General features: G+C 38.8%; 1 protein-coding gene across 13 annotated transcripts in view; it reads right to left on the reverse strand.

Moving 5' to 3' along the window:
• The window catches only part of myo18ab (myosin XVIIIA b), a 207,556-nt gene that overhangs the window by 56,979 nt on the left and 133,730 nt on the right, over window positions 1–16,847 (reverse strand). For all 13 annotated transcript variants that reach the window (XM_055012350.1, XM_055012349.1, XM_055012348.1 and 10 more), the window contains 4 exons: window positions 13,733–13,861; window positions 8,209–8,352; window positions 7,635–7,724; window positions 5,992–6,111 (listed from right to left, as the gene is read on the reverse strand). In XM_055012350.1, coding sequence (XP_054868325.1) covers window positions 5,992–6,111; window positions 7,635–7,724; window positions 8,209–8,352; window positions 13,733–13,861 — 483 coding nt within the window. The remainder of the gene's footprint in view (window positions 1–5,991; window positions 6,112–7,634; window positions 7,725–8,208; window positions 8,353–13,732; window positions 13,862–16,847) is intronic.

Genomic DNA, 16,847 nt, shown 5'->3' on the forward strand with positions numbered 1-16,847 from the left:
TTCCCTTCAGTCTCCTCTTTAGCAGGTAAAATGCTGCTCTTTAGGGGTGAAGTCTAGAGACTGACTTGGCCAGTCTAAAACCTTGGAGGGGAGTGTATAAAAAATACAGTCTTCACTTACAGCAATCATATTTTTCTTTTTGTTTCCATTTTTTCTGTCATGTTGTTGTGTCGTATCAACTTGGTGACCATTTTTGGTAAAAAGTGGTTAATGAAGTGGCGCTACACTGGTGAAAACCAAAACAGTTTTGTCTGTACAAAGCAACAGAAATGTAATTGTAAATTTCCTGTGAAATTTGTCAAATTCAGAAAATACTACAAGCTGAACAGATTCCCCAAAGTTCTTTATTTTTTTCCACTTCTTATAGGAAATACTTTGATCACAGTATAATGTATGGTACTGTATATGTTGTAAGAAAGTATTTTAAACTGCTATTCTGAGCTATTTAAGTAATAGGTACTAACTAAATACATACAGACATATGGGTTCTGCAAAGCATCTTGAGACAATCTGAATTATAATTGGCACTATATAAATAAAATTCAACTGAATCTACATTGTAGATTAATACTGAAGACATCAAAACTAGAAAAGAACACATATGGAACATTTGTTGTAAACACAAAAGTGTGAATCTTCAGTATTAATCTACAATGTAGAAAATAATACAAAAAAAAAAAAAAAATTGAATGAGAAGGTGTGTCCAAACTTATGACTGGTAGTGTAGGTTATCTGAGAAAGTGTCAGGTTTCAGCCCCATTTAATAGCAACCACTTACAAATTTTGACCTTTCGACACGTACAATAAACTGAATCACAACAGGAAAATCCAAAGAACTCAGTAGAGATTTGACAAGGACATTACAGTTTTACAGAAAAAAACAGAATCATGGACCTCAAAGCATCTTCAAATTTCAAGGTCATCTGTGCAATAAGCAAAAAGGAGTATGAGTTAACGAAAACAAACTAAAATAAAATTCTTGGAATGGGCTTCTTGAAAAATTGACCTAAACCCTGTGGATGTCTCTGAAAAGACATGTGCTTGCAAGAAAGCCTGTTTAGCTGAAATCCACCAGATCTGCCAACAGCATACAACACATGCTGATATAGGAACCAAAAGCATGTGACCTAAGTGAAAATGGAGAAGCACAGCCAAATTTCAGCTGTACTTAACTTCTGTTATATTTTTGAAAAGGATATACAATTATGTTGTTTAAAAAATGGAAATGTGTTTTGTGTCACCAGGAAACGTGTTACCATCTTTCAATTACCAAAAAAGGTACAGTTAAATAAATAATGGTAATCCCCAAATCGACAATATACATGCATGTCCCTACAAAGTCAATTTTGTTTTTGAACGTTACTTTTAAATCTCAGCTTTACAAAAGCAAATGTGAGACTTAAAAGTAACAGAGATGAGTGAAGGAACAAGTAGGATTTTGGCCATTGCTGAACCTCATTTTTAAACTCAGCACAGAAATATACTGGAGAGTGTAATCTAAATATGTACATACACTGCCGTTGAAAAGTTTGGGGTCACTTAGAAATGTCCTTATTTTTGAAAGAAAAGCAGTTTTCTTTTCAATGAAGATAACATTAAATGACTGATAAATCTAGTCTAGACATTGTTAATGTGATAATTGACTATCCTAGCTGGAAACAGCTGATTTTTAATAGAATATCTATATAGAGGTACAGAGGAACATTTCCAGCAACCTTCACTCCTGTATTCTAATGCTACATTGTGTTAGCTAATGGTGTTGAAAGGCTGATTGATGATTAGAAAAACCTTGTTTCAATTATGTTAGTACATGAATAAAGGTGTGAGTTTTCATGGAAAACATTAAATTGTCTGGGTGACCCCAAACTTCTGAACGGTAGTATACATCTAATCCTTCCCAGTGCAACATTACAAAACATGCAGTGAATACCACATTGCCATCTTGTGCCTCTCCCTCAATCACACACTCAAGAAATTTCCCATTATTATAATTCGACCAATTTATAGGAAACTCCTCCCCTTGGCGATCTGAGCAATCTATTTCAACAACCCTCCAATGAAAAAAATAGAAATAAAATCAGGCAATGGATGGAGGGAGCAGGGGAGGGCAGGTGTGGAAAAGTGGTGCGTGGTTGTGTAGATGTGAGAGAGGCACTGGCAGCAGCAGAAGAAAATACTGATGTATGGCAGAGAAAGACATGGAGACTGTGTGTATCCATGAATGACTCCATACAGAGACTTACTGCTATGGGTTTAAGTGCAGCTACAGCTGACCTGGTGTTTGATAAAATATGCTTTGAACACATTTACAGATATAATCTTTTCTATTGCAAGTGTGTTGTTCATTCATAAAGCAAGTACATTGTCTTCAACTAAGAAGATTTTGTTTCCATCATCGTCGCTCTATGAAGGGATCACTTTATTGCTAATTACTGCAGTCAGTAAGTACTTCAATGTATACAAGTAACTGTTATATTAAAAAGAAAAATGACACAATACTCGCAGAATCCATCCTTTCTGAACCTGGCAGCATTCTGCATTTTCTTGGAATTTTAATTTTCTCTCAGAGACAATCAAAATTCACAATTAGTACAGATTCCTCTCTTCATAGAATAAAAACATTAAGAAGCATAACGCCTAAATCTCAGTGAATTTGGAATTGTCATATGACACAGAAAACAAATAAAACACAGCAGATGTAATTCTATTCATCATATTATCATTATCTGGCTGCCAATATCCTTGTTCCTTAAAGACATCATCATTGCCATTGTTTGGCAGTTTAAACTATTCAGTAGTTCTTGGACAATTCTTCCTTCAACTTAGGGTCTTAGGGTCTTTGTGTAGGTTGCTTACCAGAATAAAGTTTCATTGTATTTAATAATATAAAATCAAATACTGTGAGCCCTAATATTCTCTCATCTATTATTATGAGTGACACCTCGCTTTGATTGCCTCTTAAATTAGCCACAGATTCAGAAAGATTTTTTTTTCATTTTGTACAGTGGCGATTCTGCAAATTAAAAAATGTATATATTAAAAGGAAAAAGTATATTGAAGGACCACTTACCAATATCACAGCGAAGTATCAAACATAAATCAGTACACTTGATCTGCGAGGATACTCTAGTGAAGTGTACAATGTCAATTTGTACTCTCCCTTAATGCAAAGCTCAACTAGGTGGGCAGAAGATCAATGGTAAATTGTAAATTAGCTATGTTATACCATTACACTTTATAAAGCCTGTGTCTGCCGAGTATACCCATAGAAGGTCAGTTATTTTAGTCACTCTTGAGGCAGAAGTTGATGTTAAAGAGAGAAAATCAAGAAAACATGGACATTTTCTGTCAAAGTGTCTTGTTAAAGGTAATTACATACACAACAATTATTGGTCTATAATAAACAAGCAATTTATTTTTATTCCTAACAAACCCAACTCTGCAAAACAACTGTTACTCAACTAATAATTTAAGTGACTGTGTTAACATTTGTGCCTTCTTGTTACTTTTTGGTCGTAGTTACTGATTCAGACATCTGGAATCTCCAGTACTGAGTGAAGAGCAGCACAGAGAAGTGGCAGCTGCTATCTTGAGTGGTCAGATGACGTGACATGGGAATCTTTCCCATCATTACCCTCCCTCCAACGTGATGTGAATGCAGTATTTCGATGTTTTGTTCCCCGAGCCATGTAGTTATCACTTTTACCTTATGGCAAGGTGCTCCATCATGCTGGAAAAGGCATTGTTCGTCACCAAACTGTTCTTGGATAACCATCCAGAGAGAAGTTGCTCTCAGAGGATGTTTTGGTACCATTCTTTATTCATGGCTGTGTTCTTACTCAAAATTGTGAGTGAGCCCAGTCCCTTGGCTGAAAAGCAACCCCACACATGGATGGTCTCAAGATGCTTTACTATTGGCATGACACAGGACTGATGGTAGCGCTCACCTTTTCTTCTCCGGACAAGCTTTTTTCCAGAAGCCCCAAACAATCGGAAAGGGGATTCATCAGAGAAAATGACTTTACCCCAGTCCTCAGCAGTCCAATCCCTGTACTTTTTGCAGAATATCAGTCTGTCCCTGATGTTTTTCCTGGAGAGAAGTGGCTTCTTTGCTGCCCTTCTTGACACCAGGCCATCCTCCAAAAGTCTTCGCCTCTCTGTGCGTGCAGATGCACTCACACCTGCCTGCTGCCATTCCTGAGCAAGCTCTGCACTGGTGGTGCCCCGATCCCACAGCTGAATCAACTTTAGGAGATGGTCCTGGCATTTGCTGGACCTTCTTGGGCGCCCTGAAGCCTTCTTCACAACAATTGAAGTTCTTGATGATCCGATAAATGGTTGGTTTAGGTGTAATCTTAGTATCAGCAATATCCTTGCCTGTAAAGCCCTTTTTGTACAAAGCAATGATGGCTGCACGTGTTTCCATGCAGGTAACCATGGTTAACAGAGGAAGAACAATGATTTCAAGCACCACCCTCTTTTAAAGCTTCCAGTCTGTTATTCTAACTCAATCAGCATGACAAAGTGATCTCCACCTTGTCCTCATCAGCACTCTCACCTGTGTTAACAAGAGAATCACTGACATGATGTCAGCTGGTCATTTTGTGGCAGGACTGAAATGCATTGGAAATGTTTTTGGGGGGATTAAGTTCATTTTCATGGCAAAGAGGGACTTTGCAATTAATTGCAATTCATCTGATCACACTTCATAACATTCTGGAGTACATGCAAATTGCCATCATAAAAAATGAGACAGTAGACTTTATGAAAATTAATATTTGTGTGATTCTCAAAACTTTTGGCCATGGCTGTACATCAAACTTTGTTGTAAAGTTAAAAAATATATAGCTGTGTTGTACAAAACTTTATCGTCTTCACCTTAGCAGTCTGTGTGTTTTTTTGCTCTTGTCACATTTTTACTCACTGCAAGTTCATTTTTCATTGTAGTATAAAGATCAACACCTCTACTGAAACAGAACAATCATGGCTAGAAGTAGAGATAACTAAAAAAAAATTATTTAGTGCAGTAAGACAGCAAGAACAGTTTAAAAAAAAATAATAATAAAGGCTAGCTTTACTTTAACTTAAAAAAATCAGAATAACTGAATCAACATGTACCACATTTTTGCAAGTACAGATAGCTGTGACTAATACTAAAACGGGATAAGGATCCACAGGACATAGATATTTAACTAACTACATTTTTATGACCACCACAAACTCTGCATTTTTTTACACTACTGTGCACATCAGCTCTAGAATGATAATTTGCATTACTTTTAGTGCTCCAGCATGTTTTATTTTCCTCTTTGTCTCTCTAATCTGAAGGGATAGACTTCATTGTCTGTTTAATACAGCGACACTGAATAAACGGATTTTCCAAAAATGCTGAAATTTATTCTGAATTTAGTTAGACATTAATAAATCAGTCACATCAGTTGTAGAACAGATGCAGACCATTGCCCCATCTTGAATTAGCTCCGCTACGAACTGTGCAAATCTTAAAGTATTACAATATTGCAGGCATTGATTGAACCCCCACAACTCATCTCTGTTATCACAGTTACTTATTAAATTTTGCACATGAAATAAAGCTGTTTGGTTCTTCTAGAATGTGTAGATCTAGGAAATCTCTGCTTCTCTCTCTCCACCAACCCCTCCACTACTTCCTGTAGTTCAGCACAACAGCTCACCTACAACTGTGCTCAAACACTGCACACTGAAGTACTCTAAGATACACAATGGAAAATTGGAATATTTAAGGAATTTAACCAGACGTGTTTCTGTGCAAACTGTGCAACTACCACAGGATAACAGATGAGGGGCAGGGCCATCTGCCATCTGTTAACAAGCGACACATGTAGCCTCACTTCTGCTGATTTCTGTGTGATGGGTCATGATTTTGAAAGCAAACAAAAAAAAAGAAATACTCTGTGTGTGTGTGTGTGTGTGTGTGTGTGTGTGTGTGCGTGCGTGCATGCATGTCTCTACCTGCAGATCTTTCATGTCCTTCTCCAGTCGGAGTCTCTCAGAAGTTTCTGTCTCCAGCAGCTGAGAGGCTGATTCTCCAGTGTTCCGCTCATCAGCCAGCTCTGATGACAGCTCTGTGATCTGATGCAACACACACACAGTCCTACACATGAAGCGTGAAGCAGTCATCTACACTCACTGGCCACTTCATTAGGTACACATTGCTAGAAAAAGGTTGGACCCCTTTTGTCTTCAGAACTGCCTTAATCCTTCACATGGCATACTTTCAACTGTGTCAGAAACATTCCTCAGAGATTTTGGTCCATATTGATATGATAGCATCACACAGTTGCTGCAGATTGTTGGTTGCACATTCAGGATGTGAATCTCCCATTCCACCACATCCCAAAAGTTCTATTCGAATGAGATCTGGTGACTGTGGAGGTCATTGGACTACAATGAACTCATTGTCATGTTCAAGAAACCAGTTTGAGATGATTTGAGCTTTGTGACATGGTACATTATCCTGGTGGAAGTAGCATCAGAAGATGGTACACTGTGGTCATAAAAGGATAGACATGGTTAGCAACAATCCTCAGATAGGCTGTCGCATTTAAATGATGCTCAATTGGTACTAAGGGGCCCAAAGTGTGCCAAGAAAATATCCCTCACACCATTACACCACCATCAGCCTGAATCAATGATACAAGGCAGGATGGATCCATACTTTCATGTTGTTTATGCCAAATTCTGACCCTACCATCTGAATGTTGCAGATGAAATAGAGACCATCAGACCAGACAACATTTCCAATCTTCTATCGTCCAATTTTGGTGAGCCTGTTCGGATTGTAGCCTCAGTTTCCTGTTCTTAACTGACAGGAGTGGAACCCAGTGGTCTTCTGCTGCTGTAGCCCATCTTCTTCAAGGTTCGACATGTTGTGCATAAAGAGTTGGTATTCTGTATTCCTTGGTTGTAACGAGTGGTTATTTGAGTTACTGGTGTCTTTCTATCATCTCCAACCAGTCAGCACATTCTCCTCTGACCTCTCACATCAACAAGGCATTTTCATCCATGCAACTGCAGCTCACTTCGGACCATTCTCTGTAAACCCTAGAGATGATTGTGTATAAAAATCCCAGTTTCTGAAATACTCAGACCAGCCCGTCTAGCACCAGCAACCATGCTAGGTTCAAACTCACTTAAATCCCCTTTCTTTCTCATTCTGATGCTTCAGCAAGTTGTCTTGGCCACATCTACATGCCTAAATGCATTGAGTTGCGGCCACGTGATTGGCTGATTATCTACTTGTGTCAACAAGAAATTGAACATGTGTACCTAATAAAGTGGTCGGTGAGAGTACATTTCATTGATGTATAGCTTAAAACACTGACTCTGTCAGAAACAGTGTGACGTTGTTTAAGGCCAAGTTTGGTGACTTGTTAATAACAGGCTAACTAACTGACCAAACTCAATTTCAATATCACACATCAGAGCACATCACAGCAAAAAAACAAATCATGAAACTGAACTGTCGTCTCTCAAAAGCTGATTCTTTGAATACCCTTTACAGCTGCCTCACTACTAAAAGGGTAGTGATAAACTGTATTTTTTCCCTCAGTCATGACCCAAATCTCCCTCTGTATTTATGTGTTTATTTTTACCCGGCTCTCAAGACGGTCACTGTTCAGTCTCAGCTCGTTCCTCTCTTTCTCTATTTTCTCCAGCTTCTGTTTGAGCTGCTGGATCTCTTCCTGGAAAAAGAAATACAGAAAGTATTGAAGACATACTTGTATGTTTGTGGATAGAGTAACTACACCCATAACTGGTTCTCATGGATGTTTTCCTTGTGTAATATTAATATCAGATCTCTATTATCCTGCTTGGATGACAAAATATCATCATTAAACAAATACTGATTGTGAAAATGTTAATACAAATCCTTTAGTAAAATTTGTGCCAGAATGTTCACAATTCCAAGCACTTTCATGAAAAGTTTTGGTTTTTATATTACTGTGGAGGATATTTGTAAAATTGATGGATATACTGACATAAACAAGGTTTGTATAATGAAAAATTACTTTTATTCAAAGTTTATATCTGCCTTCAAATATTTAAAACAAAAATGTCTGCTTCTTCTTATGTCCTGGCTCAGTGGTTGTGACTCTGCTATTTCAAGGTTCAAATCACCCACATCTTCTTACAAATATGCACCACTGGCCATGTGTGGAAACTCACATCCTTGCCCCGGATCTGTTCCTCAGTGAGCTGCACCTCTATCAAAGGTCTGACGGTGGTGAAGAGCTTCCACCATGGCCAATCTTTGACACCACGATTCTTCTTTATGTTTTTCTGGATGCAGCGGATGGCCAGATCCTGGATCTGTCTCATAAACACACACATACATGCAACAATATTTAGAATAAATAGTATATAATTCACTATCAGCTGTAAGCAATACTTGTTGCTTTTAGAGTAATGTGTCTTCTGTGATGTGTCTTGTAAAAACAAACTCACATTTAAATTTGGTGTTTATAATTTATTCATATAGTTTAAAGTTTAAAAGTTTAAAGTTTAATTTATTTATATAGCACATTTCAGCAACAAGGCGATTCAAATTGCTTCACAAGGACATTAAAACAGCAGATGAAAACACAATTATAAAAAGAAAAAAGACACATTTATAAAATCATAAAAAAGGTCATTAAAATTTAAGGATGCAGAAGAGTAAAAGGATCAAAAACAGAAGTTATGTTACAACCATGATATGTTAATCATATATTTAAAATAATTTTCCTATATATTTCTTTATCTTTCCAAAGTTACAATTAATGTTAAAATTATTAGTCACCAAGCGATAATGGGTAAGGTTACGGAATATATTCCTAAAATTCTGTCCAAGGTAAACATTATTCAGTAAATGTTCCACATTCAAACATGTCAACAAAGGTTCTCATTTTATACTTTTAAAAAAAATCTTTAAGACTGCTGTATAACAAACACATTGTAAATTAAGGTGATCAAAATTATCAAACATCATTGGAATTCTTGAAAAAAAAAGTAGAAAATTGAAATGTTTAGCTTTGAAACCACACCTGAACCCTGTCTGAATTGAATGTCTGCATCAATCAATGCTGAACTCAAATGGATTCCAGAGAACACGACTTGCCTAGCCTAAGAAAGGCTGTATTGCTCATACAGCACATGACCATGTGAAACGAGGGCTGTATTTCGAAAGTCTGTTTTTGGTCTAATCAGATACGATACACAAAAAAGTGTTGAACAAGCCAGAATATGTTTTATATTTTAGATTCTTTAAAGTAGCCCCCTTTTGCTTTTTTGTTTACAACATAATTCCATACGGGTTCCTTCATAGTTTTGACGTCTTCAGTATTAATCTACAATGTTGAAAATAATTCAAATGAATAAAAACCACAGAATGCGAAGGTGTGTTCAAACTTTTGAATGGTTCTGTAAAACTGGAGCGGTTTGGGCACATGGATACTGCTTTTGCTTGTCAAACAAAAACGAGGGACCTTTAACTCTAAACCATAATTTCCACAGCTAAACATGATGGTGGGAATAACATAACGTTAACAAATCTGCTGCCAGTCTGGCTTTAGATTATATTTGGGTTTTCTAGAATGACAGTAATCAGAAGCACACATTCAAGTTGGTCCAAAATATCAAAGCCCAGACTTAGTACTATTGAGAATCTATGTCAGCAGTTCAAGGTTAAGGCCCCAGTCCAAAAGTCTTCAACTGCAGCATTTCCAGTTTGAGTGTGACTGGGAACCATTGTTGCATTTTTGCATGTCATCCCCCTCTCTCTTCCCATTTCCCATCGCCATGTGAAATATATACTATTAATTAAAGCCAGTCATGGCCAAAAATTAGTTATGAAACAAATAGCAAATAGAATTGTATCTTTAAATGCCACAACTGGTGGTGCAGGGGTTCTCCCTGTGTCTATGTGGGTTCTCATCGGTTTCTCCAGATTCCTCCCACAGTCCAAAAACATGCTCAGGTTAATTGGTGATTCTAAATTGCCCGTGTGAATGTGAGTGTTATTGTTTGTCTCCTTATGTAGCCCTGTGATAGACTGGTGACCAGTCCAGGGTGTCTCCTTCCTTCACCCTAAGTCAGCTGGGATAGACTCCAGCCACCCAGGACCCTAATGAGGATTCAGTGGTGTCCGATAATAGATGGATTGACACTGTTTAAACCCTGATAGTCACAAGTTTTTTATTTCTCTGCATGCTTGGCATACCTACACCAAACAGGACAATGTTTAGCCTGCTACGCAGAGGTATGTAAATGTAAACAGAAAGACCTGGCCATCCCGCACAGAGGCATGACTTGGTGAGCATTCAGCCTCATGTGGGTCCATGTTTGCAGTATTAAGCATACATGGCATCTATAGAGGAATGTAAATGTGATGTGATGTGAGATGGAGAAATCCTGCCCAACATTCAGGTGGAGCTTTGTGGAGCTGGTCTTTCAGTCTAGTCATTAAAGCAGAAGTGAGCCCAACAGAACAGGGTCAGCTTTTCTTGTGGTGAGTTGCTTTAGTTCTTCTAGATGTAATGCTCAGATTGCAGCAGCATCTGCCTGGGCCCACCTGTTCCCAGGCAGGGTGGTGGAGGTAGGGCGAGGGTTCTGTCTTTAGGCAACTATTTAATTAGGCTCAGTGTTGGCTGGCTGGCAGTGAATTCCCCTACGCTCCTCCACTCTCAACTGTTCCCCATGAATGTCAAAGAGATAGAGGAGAGACAGACTGCAGGGTTTCAAAGCAGACGGCGGATCTCTTCTATTTGTCTGTTCCCGCATGGTGAGGCTCAGTCTCCTTCTCCATCTTTCCATACTTTCTCAGTTTTCTGATTCTCCTCCACCTGACTTATTTGCAAGAATGCTGTGAACGCTGCTACCCAAGGGAAAAAGGGGACTTGGAAGGCAATAGGAGAGGTTCCCATGAGCAGGCAAACAAACAAAATGGAAGAACAAACTTCTTGTGGCAAAACAAAGAGGGTCTGAGCACATTTCAGTCAAAGTGTGGGCGTTATCAATGACAAAACTGCAAAACAAATTCAAGGTTGAAATTGTGAACAATCTGAGAAATTTGGTACATGCTGAGTCTGAAACCTGCTATCACAATTTACTTGGATTTTTGGCAGATTATGAGCATTTAGTCAGGAAGATTGTTTACGGACAATTTTTGGAGTGGATTGGGAAGAATTTCCTCTGATAATGAATGGAGATACATAAGACAGCTTGTGGTCATTTTTTTGACTGGACCTGAAGTTATAATCCAAATGATTGTCATGAAATTGAACCCCCTTTTTGATGAACCTTGTGATCTGAATTTTTTGTCTGCCAGTCATTTCCTGTATGGACATTATGCAATTACCATTCACCTCATTTCATTATTTACTTATTGGCAGCATCTGTCAGTCCTGCATGGGGCTCAAACTGCCTTTTAAGGCTGGGAAGGATTCGTAGAATGGTGATACTTGATCTCACTGACAGCAGCCAATATCTATCTCCCAGATTACTGTTCATTCTTGTCCAGGCATATAAGAGGACCTACCCAGCATTTCCTACTGCTGCTGGTACACAGTGAATCCTCTCAGCTGGTGAAAGATAGTGTGAATTTTATTTAGAGGCTATCACAGAAATGCAAACGAGTATCAGTGTTAAATGGAGTTGACATTTTGTTCAGTCAGCTGACTTACCACTGACATACACCAATTAGCCACACAAAAAATAAATAAATAAATAAAAAAAATACCTATCTATTTTGTAGGCTCCCTTGTTGCTGTAAGAAAAGCAGCATATCTTTTGGGTCCTGTCGGTCACAGGGTGGGTCCTCTATTGTTCGAGCTTGTTCCACATTCTACAGATGCTCAACTGGATTAGGATGTGGGATGTACAGAGGCCTTGAGTTCTCTCTCGCCTTCATTTAGCAATTCCTGAGCAGGTTTCTCAGTGTGGGCAGGGCATTGTAACAAGATGATCAGTGTTATCCACCAGAGCTGTCAGTAATTTAATGTTGTGGCTTATCAGTGTATGTGCACTTCTACTTAGACATGAACATACCCAACTACATATAATGTTAGTTCAATTCAAACGGAGCTCTTCAGGGGAGACAGAATAGTGAAGTCCTTCAAAAGTAATTTTAGTTGGCAGGCCCGAGCCCAGTGCAGGAAGAAAGAATAAATTGAAATGGTAATGAAAGCTTAATCTTAATTTGCACTACTGTAAATTTCTGTAAATATTGAGTCATATTTAATTTTTATTTCTACTAATTTTTTTCCTCCCTGTTCCTCTTTCTGTAGTTTCTTTATTTTTTATTATTCACTGCATGGCCCATTACTCTGCATGGAGTAATGGGCCAAAATACCAGCTACAATGTGTGCAAACCTGGTGAAGACCTACAGTAAATGTTTGACCTCTGTCATTGGCAACAAAGGTTATATTACAAAGTATTGAATTGAACTTTTGTTATTGACCAAATACTCATTTTCCACCATAATTTACAAATAATTTTTTAAAAAATCCTACAGTGTGATTTCCTGGATTTTTTTTCACATTCTGTCTGAAGTGTAGCTATGATGAAAATTACAGACCTCTGTCATCATTTAAGTGAGAGAACTTGCACAATCGGTGGCTAACTAAATACTCTTTTGCCCTACTGTACGTGATCATGTAATTAAAGTTACCCCTTTGGAGCTTTATTGTATGCAAAAAATGCTTACAGTTAGTATAATATCTGATAAATTTGTGGAGAGCATTTCCAACTTCACAGTATACATTTTTTGAGGAGCGAGCCGGCAGCGAGAAAACATCATAGCACATGTCCAATAGTTTTTTCAGGTTAAAAACCATTATAAGGTTATTTATTTTCATAATGTATGCCTGCAATGTAAAAACATCAGGATTCATACAGTTCTTTGACAATACTGTATTGGAATATGGTCGTGACAGTAAAACAAGAACTGTAAGTGCAGAAAAAACCAACATATAGTCATATGACTGATACTAGGAAGTATGCTAGCCAGGAGGAGGAGAGGAATTGCTGGAAAGGACAGGAGAATGATACCCCACAGCCACTGATCAATACTACAGAGGCAGAAGAAGAGACAAGGATTTTGTAGAATCCCAGTGGAAAGGAGCAACAGATTGATTGACAGCTTTGGTGGGATGACAGTTGATTACTGGGGACTTGTGATCTGAAACTCATGCTTTGTCTGACACAAAAGCATCAGTCTGGTAGCAAATGAAATGAAAGTAAGCCACAAAGTATTAAAACAAGTACCTCAAGTTCATCTCAGAGGAAATCATTTTAATCAAGCTTTGTGTTCACTTAGATTTTCACAAAGGGATATGTCTCTAACAGTTAATTTGGAACTTACAAAGCTCATAGTTTTAAGCTGTGTTGATAACATAGTAGTTCATGAATTATCCTTGGTCACAAGAATGGTACATAAGAACCATTGTAGTTTCTTCATGAATGAAGCTACAGAAAGCAGTTTTATAAAGGTCACACTGTTTGCTTTGGTCGAAAATGAGGTTATTTCCTGTGCTGCCTTGCTCTATATGTGATGGTTCTCCCATATGCAGTGCAATTTTTCACCTCATACAATCACATGTACTAATGTCTCATACTCGTTCATGAATTATACCTCAAATATTTTCAACATGCAGTAGACTGAAGGCTACACCGAAGTGACCCCACCTCCTCTGGTAAATGCAGCAGTCTTACCTTCCTCTTCTTGAAGGCTTGTCTGGACAGGTATCCCCTGCAGGCAGCCTGAAACAGAGAGATATTCCTCCGAGTCTGGAGATCTCGCTGTTCCTCCAGCCTGGACAGAGTTCCTGCTCTAAAGAACACCTGTGGGAGGAGAGGAAGAGTTAAGACAGTCACAAAAAATTCTTATCTAGAAGGCTGAGACAAATTGAGTTCATACATACTGTGAAGACATACAACCTCAAACAATTGCCAGTTGGGGCAAAACTGTTTCTAAATTCAAATTTTTATATAGAGCCTGTTCATCTGAGACAATCAACAAACCGCAGACAAACCTTTTTTAACCTGTAAAAACCTGTCTGATGACCTAGTTGCAGACACATATAGCATGGATTGGCCACTGTCCTCTTTGGCACAGACAAATAACAGAGTTCACTACCCAAGAAAATCAAGGAAACACTTTGTCATCACAGTATAGCACCAACTCAACAAAACTTCTGGGATATCATTCAGTCTGATTGGGAGGTGTAAGTGATTGTGAATCACTTTCAACTGAGATGATGAAAATCATAGTGACAACAGGTGGACAGGGGAGGCAACAGCAAGATAACCCCCAAAAAAGGAATGGTGTTACAAGTTGCAGCCACAGACCATTTCTTGCTCCCTATCCTTCCTGACTGATTTCTCTCAAGTTTTACGTTTTGCTATGTCCCTTGTAACTGCCAGTAGCATGAGACAGTATCTCAAGCCCATCCAGGTTGTACAGGTAATCCAGCTCCTCCAGGATGGTTCATCCATACATGATGTCATACATGATGTTGCAAGAAGATTTGCTGTGTCTCCCAGTACAGCCTCAAGAGCATGATACCAGGAGATGAGCCTTTCCTTGAGAAGAGCTGGACCGGGCCAAAGAAGGAATGGCCCTGTCCACAGCAACCCAGCAACAGGAAAGATACCTGCTTGAAGCAGAACAGGAGGACTGCCAGAGCCCTACAAAGAGATCTCCAGAGGGATACTCGTGCATGGTTTTGACCAAATTGATAGAAACAGACTCCATGAGGGTGGCATTCGGGCTCGACATCTGTGCTCACAGCCCAGCACCCTGTTGCTCGACTGGCATTTGCCAGAGAACAGCAGAATTGGCAGGTTTGTCATTTGTGTCCTGTTCTCCTCATAGATGAGAGCAGGTTCACACTGAGCACATGGGACAGATGTGAAAGAGTCTGGAGATGCCCTGGTGAACACTATGCTGCCTGCATTATCATCCACAATGACTGGTCTGGTTGTGGGTCAGTGATGGTCTGGGGACATATCCTTGGAGGGTCGCACAGACCTCCATGTGCTCACCAATAGTACCATGACTAATGTTAGGTATCGAGATGAAAGTCTACAGACCTAAATTCAACTGATAATCTCTGAGCCAATATGTTTTGGTCTATCTGACACTATCAATTGGCACCACAGACTATTAAGGAGCTAACTGATGCCCTGCTCCAGCTCTGGGAAGAGATCTCCCAGGGTACCATCGAATAATTTCATCAGAAGCATACTCAGACGTTGTCAAGAGAGCATTCAGGCATGTTGGGGCCATATTCACTACTGAGACACATTTTAAACTATTGTGTTGAAATTTACGCAAGTTGGATCAGCTTGTGATTTAAATTCTTTATTTTGATTTTTTGTGTGATTTTGAATCCATCCCACGGTGGGTTAATAATTTTAGTTTCCACTGACCGTTGTTACGTCATTTTGTTCTCAAAGAACATTGAACAGATATCTTTCATCGTTGCATATTTGTAACCCTAAAATGTTTCAGATCATCAAAATAATTTCAATATAAGACAAGGATAACCCAAGAAAACAAAATGTTTTTAAATGACGATTACATTTATTGAAGGAAATATGCTGTCCAACTCCACTTTGCTCTTTGTTTGAAAGCAACTGCCCCCTTAGCTACCAATCTACCAAATGATCAAATAAATTTGGCAATTGGGTTCAATTTCACCAGCTACATCCACATATGATTACTGCCAGGCTTGTTGAATCCAAACATTACTAAACAGAACCTGTCTTGCATTGTGAAGTGGCTAAAGGGTCTCAAAAAGCAACAAATGATGCCACCTTCTAAAAAGTTTCAAGAACATATGTGAAACAAAGACTGACAAATGTCATTGCCATTTATCAGTTTGGAAAGGGTTACAAAGCCATTGCTAAGGCTCTGGGAATCCAGAGAATCACAGTGAGAGACATTATCCACAAATGAAAAAAATAATAAACAGTGGTGAACCTTCCCAGGACTGGCCCAACTACCACAATTTCTCAAGATTGCATTGACATCTCATCCAGGAGGTCACAAAAATAACCCAGACAAACATCAAAAGAACTACAGGCCACACTTGCTTAGTTAAGGTCCATCTACATGATTCCACAATAAGGCAGATACTGGGCGAAAATGACATCTATGGGAGAGCTGCAAGGCACAAACCACTCCTGACCAAAAAAACCAAAAAAACTCATCCTGCATTTGCAAAAAATAAAATTCTGGATGAGCCCCAAGACCTTTGGCAAACATTCTGTAGACTGATGTGTCAAAGGTGGAAGACATGGGTCCGTTACATCTGGTGTAAATCTAATACTGCATTCCATAAAAAGAACATGATAACAACAGTGAAAAATGGTGGTGTGATGGTTTGGGGCCGCTTTGCTTCCACAGGATCAGGAGACTTGTCATAATTAATAGAGCCATGAATTCTGCTCTCTGTCAGAAAATCCTTCTGGAGGATATTCACCATCAGTTCATGGCCTAAAGCTCAACACAAATAGGATTTGCAGCATGACAGTGAGCTAAAGCCACAATCAAGTCCACCTCTAAGTGGCTCAAAAAGAACAAAATTGAGATTTTGGAGTGGCTAAGTCAAAGTCCGGACTTGAATCCAATTGAAATGCTGTGGCAAGACTTTAAAAGGGCAGTTCATGTTCTAAAACCATCTAATGTGGTTGAATTAAAACTATTATGCAGAGAAGAGTGGGGAAAAACTCCTCCAAGGCCATGTAAAAGATTTAATTACATGGCCTTATTGTTTTTTAGCAGTGTGTCATGTCAATGCAAACATGCCAAGCTCCACTTTAC

This window comes from Amphiprion ocellaris, chromosome 7 (assembly GCF_022539595.1).
Source record: "Amphiprion ocellaris isolate individual 3 ecotype Okinawa chromosome 7, ASM2253959v1, whole genome shotgun sequence".
NCBI classification, from domain to species: Eukaryota; Metazoa; Chordata; class Actinopteri; family Pomacentridae; genus Amphiprion; species Amphiprion ocellaris.